The sequence below is a fragment of the Geotrypetes seraphini genome, chromosome 7 (assembly GCF_902459505.1).
Source record: "Geotrypetes seraphini chromosome 7, aGeoSer1.1, whole genome shotgun sequence".
Taxonomy (NCBI): Eukaryota; Metazoa; Chordata; class Amphibia; order Gymnophiona; family Dermophiidae; genus Geotrypetes; species Geotrypetes seraphini.
Genome location: NC_047090.1, coordinates 38733243 through 38753621, shown reverse-complemented (window position 1 = coordinate 38753621; position 20379 = coordinate 38733243). Strand labels below are relative to the sequence as shown.

General features: G+C 41.4%; 1 protein-coding gene across 3 annotated transcripts in view; it reads left to right on the top strand.

Moving 5' to 3' along the window:
- OTOGL (otogelin like) overlaps positions 1 to 20379 on the top strand; it is a 197852-nt gene that overhangs the window by 67017 nt on the left and 110456 nt on the right. For all 3 annotated transcript variants that reach the window (XM_033952626.1, XM_033952625.1, XM_033952624.1), the window contains exons 16-24: positions 1010 to 1133; positions 2641 to 2818; positions 4211 to 4335; positions 5596 to 5805; positions 7277 to 7442; positions 9587 to 9661; positions 10195 to 10247; positions 12871 to 13033; positions 19696 to 19803. In XM_033952626.1, the coding sequence (XP_033808517.1) occupies positions 1010 to 1133; positions 2641 to 2818; positions 4211 to 4335; positions 5596 to 5805; positions 7277 to 7442; positions 9587 to 9661; positions 10195 to 10247; positions 12871 to 13033; positions 19696 to 19803 (1202 nt within the window). The remainder of the gene's footprint in view (positions 1 to 1009; positions 1134 to 2640; positions 2819 to 4210; positions 4336 to 5595; positions 5806 to 7276; positions 7443 to 9586; positions 9662 to 10194; positions 10248 to 12870; positions 13034 to 19695; positions 19804 to 20379) is intronic.

Below are 20379 nucleotides of genomic sequence, written 5' to 3'. Positions count from 1 at the left end.
CTCTCTCGCCTTGGCTGCTGTCTGTCTGTCTTTTTTTCTTTGTCTCTCTCTCTCTTTGGCCGCTGTCTGTCTATCTGTTTTTCTCCCTGGCCCCCTGTCTGTCTGTAATTCTTTCTGTCTGTGTCTCTCCCTGGCTCCCTGTCTGTCTGTAATTCTTTCTGTCTGTGTCTCTGTCTCTCTTCCTAGCCCCCTGCCTATCTCTCTCTGGCCCCCCCAAGCAAACCAAGATTGCTGCCTGCCCCCAGCACACCCCTCCCCCCCCCAAAGCAGCCCCTTTTCCCGATCCCCCTCCACTTCCCTGTGCAGCAGTAGCAGCTGGACGCCTCGCAGCACCTCGAAGGATACCCTCCTGCCATTGCTCTCACTGCCGCATGTGCCACAAGCTGCCACATGCCATACACACCGCAAATGGAACACGGCACAGAAACAGAAATCACAGCGGCAGGGATCACGCCGTGTCAAGTGCGCATGCGTAGGTAAGGGTTTTATTATAGGGGATTACACCTTTACATAAAGCAGAACATATGCTTCCCATTACTTATATCCTACCCTTTAAGTCTAACATACTCTATTTCCAGAGTCAATCTTCAGGTCTTTCATTTTTATCTAGTCTCCTGATTCCTTAGTCTCCTCAAAGGAATCATCGTTCCTCTCACCAAAATATGTTGACTGTGCCATCTTTTAGGCAGATGTTAATAGGGATTCTAGCTTTTCAGTAATGGCCCCTACCCTGTGGAAATCTCTCCCACTATATTTAAGGTCAGAAAAATCACTTAAAAAGTTGAAGTCACAAACTTCATTATTTTAAAATGGCATTTGATGCAACTCTTATTGTTCTTTACTCTGGTTAAATTTTTTCTTATAACATTGTAACTCTTTCCTTCCCCCTTTTATGGCAATTTGTATTGGTTTTGGATGATTTACCTTCTTTGTTTTAGTTGATTTTTGAAGTGTTACTCTTGCTTTTATTATTGTAAATCGCTAAGCTAAATATGAATTTCCTCCTCAGAACCTTGACCATGCCTGCATCCAATCCATAACACTAGTACTTGAGGACGATATGAATAAACAAGTGACTCTAACTAGGGGAGGCAGCGTCCAGTTTGGTCCTTACCAAGGATTTTATGTTAATGGTAAGAAACCCATGTGTATTATGGTGCTTGTGGGATATATTCTCTATAGCAGGGCTGCCCAAGTCCGGTCCTCGAGATCTACTGGCAGGCCAGGTTTTCTGGATATCCACAATGAATATGCATGAGAGAGATTTGCATACCAAGAAGGCAGTGCAGGCAAATCTCTCTCATGCATATTCATTGTGGATATCCTGAAAACCTGGCCTGCCAGTAGATCTCGAGGACCGGACTTGGGCAGCCCTGCTCTATAGTATGAGACGCTTTCTAAAGCATTGCCCAATAGGTATGCTTTTCAGTGATTTCATGGCCAGTGAAATGTACTCATTTGACTCTAAAGCCCTCTGTTAACCGATGCCCATTAGACCTTTAGGAGTTTTCACAACTGAGGAGGGATATCGGATCCAGTGGCCTTCAGCAAATATAAAGAAACAATTTCTTCTTGAGTTAGTCTGTAGCCACTTGTAACTTAGCTGGGATTGGACTACTTCATTACCAGATTAAATGGAAGGACCTTGTTGATACTGTAGCTTTGCACTGTTCGTTAAATTTATTTATTTTTAAAATTTCTATACCTGTTTTCTTTTTTTAAACTTTATTGATTTTCAAACTACAAATGCGCAATAAATGACTCACATATTTATACATTATATAATAAGCGCAACAAATATTACTGCACCAAAAAATTTCCCCCACCCTCCCAGTTACTAAACATATTAAATCAAAACCTTCACAAAACAATTCAATGCCATTCCCATTCCCCCACCCCCCAGGATGTGTATGTTTACATGTCTACAAAATGAAAAATTATTCCTCTTTACAATTTAGCCAATGGCTCCCAAACATCCATAAAATTCTTAAATCGTCCCTGTTGTATGGCCATGCAATGCTCCATTTTATATGTATATATTGCTTTATACCGGTTTTTCCAAAACGGTTTACAAGGAGTTACATAAAATATTAAAAATCTATACAATATAAAAAAATAAGACAGACAAGTTCAGTCGTACATAAAATCAATTGCTCAGAGAAATGCATCAACAAATAGATGAGTCTTCAACATTTTCCGAAATGAATTCCTCTCTCGACATTCTATGATGTCATTAGCACTGTGCATAATTTTCAGTCTTCATACTCATCACACAGTTTTCTCTGGTTCACCTGGGAGATATTTGCATGGGCTTTATACACTACAAAAGACAGATTCAGTATTAAGCTTGTGTGTAATTGCAAACACAGGAATGATTGTATGCTTTTTTTCCTTCTTGTAAACATAGAATAGGAAATGGCTTATGCCAACTATGGTCTGTAAACTGCTCTGAATACACTAAACTCAGCTCAGGAAATTACAGCAGACCTTGGAGAAGGGAGCCCAGGGCTGTGGTAGTCTCTCACCGTCCCGGCTCTTCATCCTCACTCACTGGCTTCTAACTACAGTCTGGTTCCTGGAACCAGTGAAAATGTGTCATGAATCATAACACACTTGTTGTTTTCCTTATGTCATGGGCAGGGGATGTTGAGATTCGAAATCTGTCCTCCATGTTTGTGCAGCTGAAAACCAAATCTGGTCTACGAATACAATTTGCTAGAGACGGACAACGACTTTATATTCAAGTCAGCAGCACGTGGAAGAGAAGAACACTTGGTCTCTGTGGAACCTTTAATGGGAACTTAAGAGACGATTTTCTGTAAGTGTACCATGGGCTTCATTTAAAATGAGATACTTCACACTCATGAAGCGTTAGGTGAATTTTCAAACAGAAGCTACTTGGCAGCTTTTTATTTGAAAATCTTCTTAATGGATATTACCAGATATATTGCATTACAATTTATAAAGGCAAAATTAGGGGAGTAATTGTACAACATTAGGTATATATTTAAGTTTCCATTCTATGAGGGAAAGTAGGCACTTACTGTACTTTATAGAATACTAGTATAACCCACCTTTTTGATATAACCCTCAATCCTTAACCCTACTCCTCTGCCCACCAGCCCAGCCAGCTGATTAACTGTATCCATGCCATCTTGTTTGTCTGTCTTGCTTGCCTGTTTAGATTGTAAGCTCTTTGAGCAGGGACTGTCTTATTTGTGACTCTGTACAGCGCTGGGTGTGTCTGGTAGCGCTATAGAAATAATTCATAGTAGTAGTGTGAAGAATTTCAGTCTTTGGGAAGCAGAACTGAGATTGTGATATCATAATGGCTCATTCCACCAATAAGAGTCAACCTCCTCAGTGATGTCACAATGGCTTGATTGTCCTGTTCAACCCAGCCAGCAGATTAACCTTTCCCCTTAATTGTATCCATGTCATCCTGTTTGTCTGTCTTAGCTGTTTAGATTGTAAGCTCTTTCGAGCAGGGACTATTTTCTTACTCTTTGTGACTCTGTACAACGCTGCGTGCGTCTGGTAGCGCTATAGAAATAATTAATAGTAGTAGCATAACACACTATAATTTAGGCATGAGCACATATTGAAGCCATAGAACTGCTATAAGTGCTTGCACTTACCGTAAATACCAGAGATGTGGATCTAACTTATAGCATTGTATAGGTTATACCCAGACTCTGCCTATATGTTTACAGAACACTGCTGAATTTTGTCATTTATGTGCTTATGGGTGTAACAGGCTCATAAATGTTAGCATCCATTTTATAGAATTACCCCCCCCCCATCCCCCGGATTGCATATCTGGAGCTCAAAATTACACGCTGAAATTTGTCACGCATCAGGTGTAATCCATAACAAATGGGCAGTTAATTAGCAAAACGTGCACGCACCTTCCTAGTCAGGATTCAATAAAGATGTGCACACAGGGCCAGGTTCTGTAACCGGCACCGATATCGTCCGTACGTCACGCGTCGGTGCCAGTTGCAGAATCGCACCTAGGGGGGGAAGATAGGCGCTGGAAACGTAGGCCACGGTTTTCTGGGCCGACGTTTCCAGCGCCTTTCTTTGTGTGAATCGCGCCTACGTAGGCCCTTCAGAAATAGAAGGCCCAGTTCGGCCAACGATTGCTGGACTGCCACCAAAAGACATGTTCCGATGAATTCAGCAGAGCTGCTTTTGCCTTCCTTTCCAGTTCACCATCGGGGATGATTGAAGGAACCCCCCAACTTCACGCCAACGCGTGGAAAGTTTCCTCAGCTTGTGTGACTCCCGTCAACATCCCTGTGGTGGACCCTTGTGATGTCAATCAACAAAATGGTAAGCTCTTTCTAACTATGGGGTCCTTTTACTAAGGCGCGCTAAACGATTTAGGGCGCGCCAAAGATTAGCGTGCGCTATGTGTTAAAGCGCGTGCTAAATCGGTTAGCGCACCTTAGTAAAAGGACCCCTATGTGTTAGGTTGCCTTGACCATGTTGGTTAAATACATCTATTTGTACTGTTGATGTCATGCAGATTGCAGAACAGCTGTTGGGGATCTTCCCACCCCTTTTTGCCCTTAGGTGAACCAGAAGATTTTTTTTTCGAGGGGGGGTGATTTTTTTTTTTTTCCATCAAAATAAAATTAGCACGCAGGCTGAGCTGTTTCTTCACTCTGTGATCAGGTATGATCTTCCAGAGGAGGTTCTAGGGTTGTATGTGGATTTAATTCAGCTGTAGTGGCTGGCATTTAAAAAAAGAATTGTGACTGCCATAGGAATGTCGACCTGCTATCTCCTCCTCTCCCCATTGACTAAGGCTCTTTACGCCTGCATTGTGAGGTCATAGAGCATTATTGTTATAGAAACATGATGGCAGATAAAGGCCAAATGGCCCATCCAGTCTGCCCATCCGCAGTAACTGTTATCTCTTCCTCTCTCTAAGAGATCCCACGTGCCTATCTCACGCCTTCTTGAATTCAGACAGTCTCCGTCTCCACCACTTCCTCTGGGAGACTGTTCCACACAGTGGCGAAGTGCGGGTAGGAGGCGCACGGGCTACACTCCCGCCCTCCCTTCCCCCTTCCCCGTATCTCTTCAAATCTTCACCAGTGCGAGCATATTCTCCAGCCTGTTGCTCCCGCTGGCTTTCCCTCTGCCGTTACTTCTTTGCCCCGCAATCCAGAAGTGATTTTAGAGGGAGCCAGGCTAGCGCGAGCAACAGGCTAGATTAGTTGCTCCTGCTGCTGAAGATTTTAAAGAGGTACCGGTGGGGGGGGGGGGTGGAGGCTGTGTCGGGGAAGGGGAGGTGCGAGCATGGAATGGGGGAGGGGCAGAGAGGAGCTGGCGCCCCCACCAAGACGGCGCCAGAGGCGGTCCACCCCCCTCCCTCTTTTGGTGACCCTCAGAGCTTTCTTGTATTCACATTGCGGCCCGTTGCATGAAAAAAGTTGGAGACCACTGTCTTATTCATTTTTCTTCTGCATGCTTTCCAGTTCTTATGAATGTTATATTGTAATCTATCTACGCTTAGGTGGAACAAAGAGAGACAAGCAGTAGATGGTTTCTGCTGAGAATCACTGTTGCCTTTTCTTTGTTCAGTTGGATTCGCCTCCCATTGTGACGTCATCAATCAGGAACTGTTTGCCCCCTGTCACAGCTACATCAGCCCAGCCTTGTACTACCAGCTCTGTCGCTTCGACGCTTGCAAGTGCGGGAGCAACTGTTTGTGCAATGCTATTGCTCATTACGCCTACGTTTGTGGCAAGCACGGGATCGCTATCGACTTCAGGTCTCAAGTTTCACTTTGTGGTGAGTAAAGCGATCGCTGCGAATCGGAAGCAAAGGGTCGTTTTGCGGGTCGAAATGTCGTGCCTTCCCGTTTCTTCTTCCAAAAGGGTAATAGGAGGCGCCAGGTGCTCTGCAGTGCAGATTACTGCCATTAGAGGTAGGGTTACCAGATTTTGCCGAAGGAAAATCTGGACCCATGGCCACGCCCCCCCCCAGGCCCACCCAGTTCTGCCCCATTCTGCCTATGTTCCGTCCCCCAGTCCCACCCCCAGGTGGCATCCGCGCATGCATGGATGCGATACGATGATGTCACATGCATGTGTGTGTGTGTGATGTCACCGTGTTGCATCTGTGCATGCGTGGATGCCCCCTCCCGAAGTGATTTTGACAGGAAGCTTTTCAAAACCCGGACAAAGTGCCGGGTTTTGAAAAGCTGTCCAGACCCCTGGACATGTGTGTGTGTGAAGGGTTACCAGATGTCCAGGAAAACCTGGACATGTCCTCTTTTTAGAGGATTGACCGGGATTTTCAAAGTCTGATGGTTTGTCTGGGTTTTCCCGAGCTTGGGGCAGCGTCTGGAGGACCTCCGAGCATGCGCAGATATGACGCGATGATGTGTGACATCATCATGTTGCATCTGCGCATGTTCGGAGGCCTCCAGACGCAGCCCCAAGCTTGGGAAAGGAGGATGGGGGGTGGAGCTAGGGGCAGAACAGGGCAGGGTCGGAGGCGGGATTGGACGGGGCTGAGGTAGAATTGGGGCGGGGCCACATGACCTCTTTTCATGGAGAAGTAAATCTGGTCACCCTATCTGTGCGTGTGGTCTCGCGGGAAAGTTCCTGGGAGAGGTGGTTCGGGGGAATGAATCTCTTGATAGGGAGTGGGGTGGTTTGGGAGAAGGAGCAGAAAAGAAATAAAGCTGATATTCAGTCCATTACCTGGTTAGCGAACCAGGAACTGAGCTAAGTATCACTGCTGCCTGGTTAACTAGCAGCTCCACCCTCAAACTGCCCTGATACTAACCAGGTAGTGCGACAACAGTCAAAACATTATTCAGTAGCACAAAATGGTTAAATGCCACTGGGCATTGGTGACTGGCCAGCTCAGCGGGCTTTAACCAGGCAGGAGTCTCCCCTGCCCATTTAACACCCCCTCCCCCGAATATTTCCAAGATGTTTTAAAATACAGATTGACTTGAATTCTTTTCAATCCCCAGTTGAGGTAGTTATTGGACAAAAACCTTGCCTCAATTAGTTAGAGAATCATTTGCTAAAAGTTAATTGAGACCTTCGTTACGCTTGTCAATAAAAAAAAAAAATATATATATATTGTTCTTTATGGGTAAGCAATAATAAAATATTGCCTTGTTAAGGATACTTAAAAGATTTTTATCCCTCAAATCTTCCAAAGTATGAGAAGTTTTTGAAGCAAATTCCTAATATTTTCTCAAGTGAAGCTTCTCTGCTTTGTTCCCATTGCGTGTCTACCCTAGCCGTGCCGTGTCAGCACGGCATGCTGTATCGCCAGTGCGCCTCCTACTGTGAGCACTCCTGCTCTGCAGTCTCAGCTGGTGAGTCGTGCGGCGATGACTGCGCTGAGGGCTGCAACTGTCCAGAAGGGAAGTACTTGGAAGAGTCCATCAACTTCTGCGTGCCAATGTAAGTGTTGTCCCTTTGTAGAAAATAAACTGGCTTTGTTTGATTTCATTGGTTTGCCTTTCCGTTGCACTTAAATGTAGGCATCTGTAGCAGTGATTACTCCTGGTGGAATTCTGCGCAAAATTTTTGAAAATTCTGCGCAAAATGTTTCAAAATTCTGCAAAGTTTATTCGTAGTGTTTTGCATAGACTTCTCCTATCCTGAGGCCTGAAATGCCTTCCTGCCTTTTCCTCTTTCAGGTTCCAGCCTCCTCAGTTCCCTCTCTCACTTCAACTGCAGTTCTGTCGTCCTCTAAATACCACCCCTCTCTCACTTGCATCCTGAATGCCCTACTTGGCCCTCATGGTCTGGCATCTCTCTCTCTCCCTCTCTCCACTGGTTAAGAATCTCTTCCTTCCCTACCACCCCGTTTCTAGTCCTGTTCTCTCTCTACCCCTCCAATCCCCTTTTGTGGGTCTAGCATCCACGTCCCGTCGCCCCACTCACCACCTCTCTCATTTGCACCCTGAATCCTTTCCCCACTCCCCATTGTCTGGCATCTATCTCTCTCTCCCTCCCTCTCTCTACGATCAAGCATCTCTTTCTTCTCACCCCCTTTTCTGGCCTGGGTTTCTTCTCATCTCCTTTCCCCTCTACTTACTGGTCCATCATCCATGTTTCCTCCCCTCTCCTCCTCCTCTCTGCAGGTTTAGCATCCATGTCCCCCCCTCTCCCCCCATTTGCAGTCCAGAATCCATGTCCTCTCTGCTTCCTTTCCCCCTTCCTTCCCTTGCCCCCCACGGGCCTAGCATCCATGTTCCCTCCTCCCCCCTTCCCTCCAAATTGTGCTCTAGCATCCATTCCCCCTCCCCCGTATGGGTCTGGCCTCTCTCCGACTGGTTAAGTCGTGGGTCATAGCTGGTTATCCACTAATCAATAAGCACTAATACGAGCCATCTCACATTGAATATTAGTGGATAGTTGGCTTAGTGCTATTTAACCGTCCAGGAGCCAAGAAATTGTATCACAGCCTGCCTGGAATCTAGTTTCTTCCAGGCTATTAAAACTCTGTCTGATTCAATGCTTCATTCCATGACTGTGTTTTCCTTAAATGTTCTTTTGTCCTATAATAATAATTATTGCAGTTCCTTTCCCTTTTTTCCCTGATCGTTGAGTAAACCTAGCGTTTCTTTGCTTGCATGTGTCCATGCTTGTTATAGTATCCCCTTTTTCAGTATTGTACATCACTTAGAAAATTGATAAGCGTTTGTACCAAATTTTAAATAAAACTCGGAACTTGGATACCTAAGAAATCCCACGCGGTAGAAATGAATTTCTGCTGTAAATATCCAGTAACTGGTGGAGCCTTCATGTGTTCTAGCTCTGCACGCTTGAAGGCTGATTTTGCATAAGTTTAGGCAGGATTTGGGGATTTGGGACGTCCAGATGTTTTATAAAAGATTTTGTAACTTATATAAGGATGTCAGGAATACCCATATAGGTGATGGAAATTCCAGCAGGGGATAGGAAGGGGGAGGGTGACTGCGGTGTGTTTTTGGATTGAGTGTGTTTGATTGTATGGGTGGTGTTGTCTGGTGGGCGTGCTTTCTCTCTCTGGTTGGTATTGGTGGGGGGGGATGTCCTGTTTTATGGGGAAACGAAAATGGTGGAGCCGACATGAGAGACTGACTGTTTTTGTTTCTTGGACAGTTCTGCGGTGTCATGTTGTACATTCTTTTATTGGTGCGGCTTGTTATTCTCTTTTCCTGATTGCCATTGTTTGGTTATTTTTCTTTTGTGGTCTGTTTGTTTCTCTTGTTGACTTAATAAAAATGATTAAAAAAAAAAAAGGAACAATGTTTTTTGTATGCAATACATTAAAAAAATGTGTCAACATGTAGGTTCGGCATTTAGAGTAGTTGCTGATTTTATATACTGTACGGAAATATTGCTGTCCTAAGCTGTCTGGATAGTTACCTGTATATCTGCGCCAGATAACTCCGGTGGCCAGTGATATACCTGGTTATTTTCCATTAATTAATTAATTTATCACATTTATATCTCGCTTGGTCTTACAATTCTAGGCAGGGTATGAACGTTAATTCAGTTACATGATATGGCTTTTTTATGAGCTTCTAAGTGATACATTTTTTTTTTAAAAACAGATCCAGTTGTCGCTGTCATTACAAGGGCAGAATCTACCAATCGGGAGAAGTCCTGCCCACCCCACTGGGCACCTGGTAAGGTTCAGTACCAGTAATGAGTTAAGGCCAAAAGAGTTCATGTATGCGAAAAAGAAGCTTGCACCATTGTTATGGGGAAAAAAAGGCGGCTGGATCCAGTAAAATGTCGAGGGCAGTTCAGTAAAGGGTGCCTATAATTAGATGCCCAGTGGTAGGATTGCCAGTTTTTCCAATCAGATAATCCAGACCCCCCTAGACACGCCCCCAGGTCCAGTTCTGCCCATCCCTGCCCTGTAATGCCCTAATCTCGCCCCCAGTCACCTCCTAGCCCCGCCCCCGTTGCCTGCTCTTGTCGGACAGGGAGGAATTCCGTGCATGCCTGTCTGACACGATTTAAGGCTTTTCAAAACTGGGCCAAAGGCACATACCATCTAATTAATTGCAATTTTCAATTAATGGTGCTGTTGTAGGCGCCTAACTTTAAGCCTCTTTTATAGAATCAGAGTCTTGGTTTTTGTGGTTTTTCTCTATGCTATTATTTGAAATCTTACTCGTGGAATAATAATTTCTTTCTTTTTTCTTCCTGTTAGTCAATGTTTGAATGGAACAATGAGGTGCACCGAGACAGTTACCCCTGTGATAGGTAGGCCTAGCTTTTCCATATCTTATATTCCATGTCTTATATACACACATGTGCTTAATATTCGGCCTAAAGAAAAGCGAGCACGCTAGTCTCTACTTCAAACTGCTACACTGGTTGCCTATGGAGGCACGAACAATATTCAAATTCTCTTGCTTTTGCTTTAAACTGGTGTGGGGAATGGCCCCTACCTATCTCTTACCACATTTCGAGCTACACATCCCCACTAAGACGACCAGAAATTACAATCTTTTTGCCTACCCAAAGATCACTGGTGGCATATACAGGTCCTTTCTGGACAGAACTTTTAAATTTCAAGCTAGTAAACAGCAGTCCTGGCTAGGCAATTACATCAACAGAACCAGGATGACCTACGGCGCATTTCGGAAAGAACTTAAGGCAGCTCTGTTCGATAGATTTATCTCCTAATCAAATACCATTTAAAACTATTAACAACATGCTGCTATGTGTATTTTTCACTAATTGTATTTTGTAATTCATTGACTGTTCAGTGACTGTTTTGCTATTTGTATTCTGTAATTCGCTGATTGTCCAGCTCTCTTCACTGTAAACCGCCCGGAAGTCGTAAGATTGTGGCGGTATAGAAAAAATAAAGTTATTATTATTATTGTGAACTACTCTACAGCAAAGCGTGTTGGATATATTCGTTATAGGACAGGATACTTCTGACATGAAGTGATTATTCTGATGGTGGGCTCTGTGCACTAAGCTCGAGTTGGGTGCCGTTTATAGAAAAGCACTCAAGGGGATATTCTATAAACGGCACCGAAACTTAGGTGCCCCACCCTAAATTAATTGAGAAATGCCGTTAAAAATGGCAAAGAAATTTGGTAAAAATAAAGCAACAACTGGCATTTACATAAAAGGTGCTGGAATCAGGCCTACATAGGTGCTTTCCATGCTTAATGCCACTATGGGCATGGCTAATGCCAGAAGTGGCATTAGGTGCTGTAAAGCGCCTACGTAGATTTGATTCACGGCATAGATAGGCGCCAGAAATGTGGGCCTAGAAAACCCTGGCTAACGTTTCTGGTGCCTTTCGTGGAGGCGTGATTCTCTGTAGGGCACCGTCATGTGACTGACACGGAGTCGGTGGCTGAGTTTTAGGTGGCTGCTGGTATCGGCGCCCTGTAGAGAATCCGGGCCTAAGCACTGGGACCTGCATCCCGATTTACATCAACTGAAACCTGGTATACCGTATATCCTTGCACTTCAATTAGGCACATTTCACCCCCCCCCCCCCTAGTTCATAAGAACATAAGAATAGTCTTACTGGGTCAGACCAATGGTCCCTCAAGCCCAGTAGCCTGTTCTCACGGTGGCCAGTCCAGGTCACTAGTGCCTGGCCAAAACCCAAGGCGTAGCAATATTCCATGCTACTGATACAGGGCAAGCAGTGGCTTCCCCCGTGTCTCAATAATAGACTATGGACATTTCCTCCAGGAGCTTGTCCAAATCTTTCTTAAAACCAGCTATACTATCCGCTCTTACCACATCCTCTGGCAACGTGTTCCAGAGCTTAACTATTCAGTGAGTGAAAATAAATTTCCTCCAATTGGGTCTAAAAGTATTTCCGTGTAACTTCATCGAGTGTCCCCTAGTCTTTGTAATTTTTGACGGAGTGAAAAATCGATCCGTAAAGGTGTGCACATTAATTCAAATTGGTGCCAATTAGTATCCAATTATATTGGCGCTAATTGACTCATTACTTAAACTGTGTGCATAAATTGGGCATATGTTCAAACTTGCATGTACAATTGTAAGCACTATTTACATAGAAATAAATAGAAATAAAACAAAAGGAATAAAAGTGATACCTTTTTTATTGGATTACGTGCATTTTTTGATTAGCTTTTGAAGGTAACCCTTCTTCAGATTATAAATACTGTATATACTCGAATATAAGATGAGATTTTTGGGCCAAAAAAATGGGGGGGTCTCATCTTATATTCGGGTCGGCGCCCCCCCCCCCCCCCACTCCTGGACTTGTTGCAAGCCTCCTCCCGCCTGCCTTATGACCTCGTGGGCCGGTACTCTGACAATTTTTTTAACCTCCCTCCCTCCTGCTTCCCCTCCTCCCCCTGGTGGTCCAGCAGTTGTACCGGGCAGATGCAAGCTTTCCACGCTCCTGCCCCATGCTAAGCTTCTGCTGCTTGGATTCACCCAAAGTGGTGAATAAAATAATATTGTTAACTTCTCCCCTTTGTTTTTAACAACCCAGGTTAATAGTAAAATAACTCATCTTAATGGTAGCCCATATCACTGTCCCCTCTCAACTGAGCTGGGGTCCTCCACCTACAGTCCTGCCAATGGGAGGTGCTGTTTCTTTATCACATTTCCAACAGTGAAGGACAAGCAAGATCTGCAGGATTTAAAGGAACCTGTTTGTCTCTAGCAATTGAAAACTCAATATTGAAAGAGCACTCCCCCTACTGGCAGCAATGCAGCTGGAGGACTCCTGCTGAGCTTAGAGGGGAACAGTGGCCAACCTTGATAACTTCCCCCCTCCCCAAAGGAAGTAGCCTTTATGTTATCTTTATTTATACATAGTTCTTGACTGTGCGGAACAGATCATTTATTTTCATTTTTTCCTTTGCAACTGAAGGTCACATGTGTCCGGAGGGCAAAATATACTATGACTGTAGATTTCCTGTATCTGGCTTACCAAGTGCTGGCGTGAACTGCGAGGTGACCTGCGCCAACCTTGCCATGAACTTCACTTGTGCGCCATCACCACCATGTGCAAGTGGTTGCATTTGCCCTCCAGGGTAGGTGTTATTAGAGCTCTAGCTGACACAAGAATACAGGCATCGCTCTTATAAATACCAACATTTCTACAGTATCAAAATCCACATTTATGAGATTTATCCTAATAATGCAATGAGAACTGTAAACACAGAGAGTTGATTTCAAGCATGCTTGAGTAGGGGGCTGGTAGAGCCAGGGCAGGTTACTGTTTTGCACGATGTAACCCTGGCCCACCCAAGGCTACTTTACTAGCTCATGAGGCTTGGGACTGGCCACTCATGTTTTTTTCTCTCCTTGCACTGACCAGAAGTAGCTTCTAATCCACTATCACAATTTCCTGCTGTAAGATTATCAGGCATCAAATGTTTGCAGGTTGATCTGAGACTGTTTGGATCACTTTGCTAACAATCTAATAAAAAGCAAGGTGGGCGTCTGTTTAACCAAATGAGGAGATCTTTATTCATAAAAATAGTCTTTATTCCTAATTATAGTCCCAACTAGGATCCAAGTTTCGGCATGATCAAAACGCCTTCATCAGGAGACACTAATAGAAACATTAAAAAAGTAAATATAAACATGCATAAAATAATGACATAATTAAAAGAGAAACGTAATTAAAAATGAATACAAAAATTAAAACATGTAAATTAAAAGCATGTGCATACCAATAAACCATAAATTGAATGACATGCAAATATTCATATCTTTATACTTATGATGGTCTTATAGTCAAGTCAACCTTTTTTTCCTCTTTTTTTGGGTAAAAAGGCTACCTCAACTTATATTCAGATTGTCATATATTTGAGTATACAGTGCTCCTTATTACTGTAATCCTGCAGAATTCTTTATGCCATGCCTCAGAGACCACGTATTTCAGCAACTAGTGCTAAATACTTGTGGTGGTCAAAATCTCAATCATTGGCAAAAATGGCAGTTATAAGTACAATTTTAACTTTTATTTACTTTTTTTAAATAGAGAAGGAATTTACTCTTTATAGTGAATTTAAATTACTTTTTAACATAAATGTAATATCATCTTTTTGTAGCCACAAATATCATGAGAATTGTAAAAATAGTGCCTATACTTTAAATTCAAGCACTTATCTTGGATTAGTCTGTGCACTGCTTTAGTCCCAACGGGGGCCACCGTTTCACCTGGAATGGCTTCTTCAGGGGAAAACGTGGACAGTGCCTATAACAAATAATAAAAGATAAAAAGTTGTATTTTAACATTGTTCAGATATTTGTGAAAACATTAAGTTGTTAAATTTTAAATCTATGTGTTACTATAAGCAGCAAACTTACAGGAATGAAATTGCTCTCAGCGTACAATTCTCAAAAAATGGCGTCGGTAACTAACTATGCTGAGCCACTTAAATTGCCAGCTGGACAAGTGCCGGTACGCCGTCAAAAACGTAAAATACATCATGACGTCAACACAGCTGAAAAAGGTCAGAGAATCCAAAAAAAATTTTTTATCTTCAGCCAAAAAAGGCCGAAATGAACCAAGAATAAACAGGTCAGTTTAAACAACAATAGAATGCTTCGATGTTATCAATAATACGATGCCCAATCGATCTTGTCATTTAAACCTGTAGGATATAGAGATTGTAACGTAAATATCCAGTATGTTTCACGTCGTTTTAAAGCTGCCACTCTGTCTCCTCCCCTGTCATTCTTTTTAATGACATCAATGATCAGTCCTTTAAGATTATTGAAGGAATGGGAGGCATCTTTACAATGTTGTACGAGTGGTTCCTTGTATTGCATTCTTTTTATGTTCGATTTATGTTCAGCTAGACGGGTTTTGAATGGTCTTGTCGTCATGCCAACATAAATCATTGGACAGGAACATATGATGACATAAATGACATGGTCTGTTTGGCATGTGCTAAAGTGTTTGATTTTATAACTGATCTGAGTAAGAGGATTGACAAATTCTTTAGATGGAATAGAGAAGTCACAGTAAATGCAGTGGCCACATTTATAGTGACCTAAAGGTGTTCTCACAGAGTCCTTTTTTTGTAAACCAGAGTTGGTAAAAAATTCTTTTAAATTTTTTCCCCTAGAATAGGCAAAACGTAATCTACTTTCATTGAAACTGGGAAGCGATTGTACAATTCCCCAATGTTTCTTGATAATTTTGGTCAATTGTGAGCTGTTTGATGAGTGTTTTAAAACACAGGTCATAAATGTATCAACATCACCTTCTATTTTAAAATCCTCTAGGAGTAAGTCTCTGTTGTTATACTTCGCCCTTCTGTAAGCATTTTTTATAATCTGCGGAGGATATCCTCTCGCTTTCAACTTATTGCTCAGAGATTTAGCTTGTACTTTAAATTCAGACTGTAGTGTGCAGTTGCGTCGCAACCTGAGCATTTGTGAGAAGGGAAGACTAAAGGTTTCTCATATGTACGTGTACTAAACGTTTGTTGTTCCATGGTAATTTCAATGTCAAGATAATGGATCCGTTTTTCAGAAAATGAAAAAGTAAATTGAATATTAGTGTTGCAGGTGTTCAACCATAACACAAATGCTTTCAATTGAGTGTCTGATCCTTTCCATAGGAGAAAAACATCATCAATATACCTCCACCATATGTGAATCAAATGTTCAAAGGGAGATTGTATAATCCAGTTGTTCTCAAATGCTATCATAAACAAATTGGCCACTGAAGGGGCAAAAGTCGCCCCCATGGCCACTCCTTGTATTTGTTTAAAAAGTGTCCCTTCAAAATCAAAAAAATTTTCCCGCATAGCTAAAGTAGCTAAGGAGATTAAAAATTCAGTTGGAACGAGTTGTGGTTTAGGTTGAGATTCAAATACATTTTTGATAACATCTATGGCATCTTGTTGTGGAATAGATGTATACAGGGAAGAAACATCCAAAACGGACCTTCACTGAAATCAACAGAGTCTAATTTTTTGAGAAAATCCTTAGAATCTTTGATATACGAATTGCATTTTGGAACTTCAACTTTAATGAATTGGTCGACATATCTCGACAGAGGTTCTAGAACCGACCCTCGTGTTGAAGTTATGGGTCTGAAAGGAGGATCATTTACGTCCTTATGTAGCTTTGGTAAAAAATATATAGTCGAAGTGACAGGATATTTGGTGTTAAGAAAACGATAGTCACGATTTGTGATGTATCCAGCTTTTATTGCTGCATCTGTGAGTTTTCTTATACGATTTTGAATCCTCTTAGTGGGATCTAATTTGATTTCCATATAAGCATTGGTATCATGTAAATGATCCAATGCTTTGGTTGTGTATGCTTTTTTATCTTGAATTACAATGGCACCGCCTTTATCAGCTGGTTTGATAATAATATTTGTGTTATGTTGAAGATTTGCCAGTGATTTGTGTTGGTCACCTGTTAAATTGGATTTGAATTTACAGAACTTAGGATTCTGAAAAAGTTTGTGAGAATCCTGATATACTAAATCTTTAAAGACACTCAATTTCGGATCCATAGGTCCCGCCGGTTTCCAGGTAGATTTAGGTGCTATGATTGTTTTGTCACCACAATCAGATTTTGATGCAAAAAATAATTTAACCTCCAGAAGTCTGTAAAACTTCTCAAAATCGATATTAAATTGGAATTCATTATTAGGTACAGTGGGTACAAATGATAAACCATGATTTAATAGTTCAATATCTGAAGGTTCTAAATTTTGATGTGATAAATTGACAGTTACTGTTGGTGTCGTGGTTGTTGTTGTTGGGATCTTGTCCACGGCCTGCTTCTGTTTTGAATCCTGCCTCGCCTGTTTTTTCTGGTTTGATAACCCCCTCTTGATCCTAAAAAAGGTTTGGCTGAATTAGAGCTCCCGGATGAACTAAGACTACTTGAAGACCCACTTGCATCCACAATATTCGTGGAAGCTGTTGTATTTTTTGAGTCCGGAGTATCCATCCAATGATATACTCTATTATTTAAATAGTCCTTCTCATCTCTGTAAAACTTTTTTAATTTGAATTTTTTAATATTATCTTTAAACTTCTCAAGATTTTCATTTGTTTTAATTAACTGATTCTGATAGGCTTCTAAAGTGTGAGTGGATTTCAAACTAAAAATGGTTTTTTCAAGATCACCCTTAAAGCTTTCAACCTGCTGTCTGCTTTTTTCAATAATCAATAGCATTAGATCGAAGGAACATTTGTTTAAAATCATGTTCCATTTGTTTAGAAAATCAGTGTCTTCTTTAAAGTTTTGAGATTCCTTGTTGATTCGCAGCCCTCTTGGTATTCTTTCAAATTTGCAGTATTCTACTAATATACCGCTATTGAGCTCAGTTTTAATGATTTTCTTGTTCTGATTGAAAAACAAACCCCAATCTGTAGTGAAATTGTCGGTACCACCAGCATTTATATCAAATTGGGAAGGTACGTTGAGTATGGATTCTGCTTGTTCGAGGTTGAATCCAAAAGTCGTATTCCAGTTGCTTGAAGTCATGTTAGAATAATATGGTAATAACCAAAATTCAATAACTAAAGAAGTGTGTAATATCAAATATAAATTCAAAATCACTTCCTCATACACATTATTACTGCAATCCTGCAGAATTCTTTATGCCATGCCTCAGAGACCACGTATTTCAGCAACTAGTGCTAAATACTTGTGGTGGTCAAAATCTCAATCATTGGCAAAAATGGCAGTTATAAGTACAATTTTAACTTTTATTTACTTTTTTTAAATAGAGAAGGAATTTACTCTTTATAGTGAATTTAAATTACTTTTTAACATAAATGTAATATCATCTTTTTGTAGCCACAAATATCATGAGAATTGTAAAAATAGTGCCTATACTTTAAATTCAAGCACTTATCTTGGATTAGTCTGTGCACTGCTTTAGTCCCAACGGGGGCCACCGTTTCACCTGGAATGGCTTCTTCAGGGGAAAACGTGGACTTGTACGCTGAGAGCAATTTCATTCCTGTAAGTTTGCTGCTTATAGTAACACATAGATTTAAAATTTAACAACTTAATGTTTTCACAAATATCTGAACAATGTTAAAATGCAACTTTTTATCTTTTATTATTTGTTATAGGCACTGTCCACGTTTTCCCCTGAAGAAGCCATTTGAATTTATATTTGATATTACACACTTCTTTAGTTATTGAATTTTGGTTATTACCATATTATTCTAACATGACTTCAAGCAACTGGAATGACCGGGCAGGAGAGGGCAGCTGGAGAGGCAGGAGAGGGCAGCTGGAGCGCCAGCGAGTGAAGGAAATCGCTCGCTGTATGCTCCAACCACCTCTTCCTGAACTAAAGTCAGGCCTCACCAATCAGGAGCTGCTTTGACACGCAGCTCATGATTGGTAAGGTCCGACTTTAGTACAGGAAGAGGCAGTCGGAGCATACAGCGAGTGATTTCCTTCACTCGCCGGCGCTCTGGCTGTCCTCTCCTGCCTCTCCAGCTGCCCTCTTCTGTCTCCTCTGCCTAAAAACCGTATTCGCAATTTTTTGAAATTCGCAGGGGTTCCTAGAACGGAACCCCCATGAATTTCAGGGAAGAACTGTACACAGTAAGGGGACTGCCCCCTCCCCGCCTATTATGCCACTGCTTATATGTATAAATAATACTCGCAAATTCGTTTGTGCTAGGTCTACGTACAGTTGCATTGAACATAGGAATAATTAGAAATATTTAGGTGGGACCAAGACATTATACTGAAAATTGCCACTGTTTTCTTATTTATGTTGCTCTCATAGTAGATGTTAATGATATGGGGAGGGTTGGGAGACGATTTGATATGAACACCAAAAGCAGGACACCATGGGTAACTGGTATAGACCGACCGGCTCTTCTTGCCTGAACAGTATATGAGAAAACATTGATGGAAAAACAAGATGAACATAAAATCATCCATCCTTATAACAGCCATTTATGGCTCTCTTTTTACAGCTCTTATTATAGATGAGCTGTTTATACATTCGTCTTTCACCCTGTTACAAGGAGGAATCCATTTATTTTTCACGCTGGATTTATAGTAATGAGCCTGCGGTTCACAAATCTGTTTTGCTACATGAACAGAGTGTTAGAGGTACCCTGATATTAGTTTTCCTGTCCATTAAGTTCAAAGATGATGACTAGGAAGTACTATATTTCCAATGTTAAATGATATCTCTGTATTCCAGTATACCATTCAGGCATGCAGAGGTCAATCGGCTATTCCAGTCCCAGTTCATATAGAATCGAATGGTGTCCAACTCTCTCCAGCGCATATCGGTGAGGTTAGTTCTGTTTTCTTAGTCTCAAATATAACTAACAGGTTATCCCTGGTTTCTGTCTTAGATTCAAATTAAGATGGAGAGAGAACGTACAGTTTCTCCTAAATTTTAGATCCAGTGGACAAAAGAATACTACAATATTGGAGAATGTGAGAAGAGGGTAGAAAACTCATGGGTCATGGGACCTTAGTGTTTGACTTCATTCCCATAAATGATAAGCTAGGCCTTATATGAATTAAATACAGCAATTTTTGTATAGATGCTCCTTCAGCACAAGTCCATGTGGCCATTGCTCTTATGACAATTTTAATTTTTCAAGGTATGGTGCGACATTTGATCTGTTTTTGTTGCCATCTTCTCTACCGTGTTAACGGCATAATTTGCCAACCTAAGAATGATCTCTTCTTTATTTTTCACCACCCTTTCTTTATTTTATAGGATGGCAGAACATAAAGGGAAGTGTTATGTTCCTGATAGCTGTCCGTGTACCTGGAAGGACTGGGAGTATGTGTCGGGAGAAGTTATATCTACACCCTGCTACACATGGTACTGCCTTTTTCGATGTATGGTCTATGGATGTACAAGAATGTAAAACAGGAGAACCAAATCCACAAGCTCAAAGGCGTAAAACTAGGAGTGGAAATGTCCTATAAAAATGGTGGACTCAATTTAATTCTAAAATGTACTTTTATTTTGTCCCAAAAAACGGCTCAAAAGCTCAATTACTCGACATGTACATGTTTCGGCCAAACTGGCCTGCCTCAAGAGTCTACAAACAAGAACATAACATAAATTATTAAATTTTTAATAATACACAATCATAAACCATGTTAAAAATAATATTAAAAATAATGTACAATTCATCAAATCTTCATCCATTTGTCTTCCTTTTTTGAAGATAAATGGATGAAGATTTGATGAACTGTACATTATTTTTATGTTTAAACATTTTATTGAAGGAACAAAGTAAAAATACATTCATATAATACATAAAAATATTCCTTACAAATAATTTCACATATTTAAAATTCTAATCCATATAATCTATAAAATTTATCATAAAATACTATCATTCCTCCAAATACTCTGTATGACAAACCATAATCCCCCACTATCACCCCC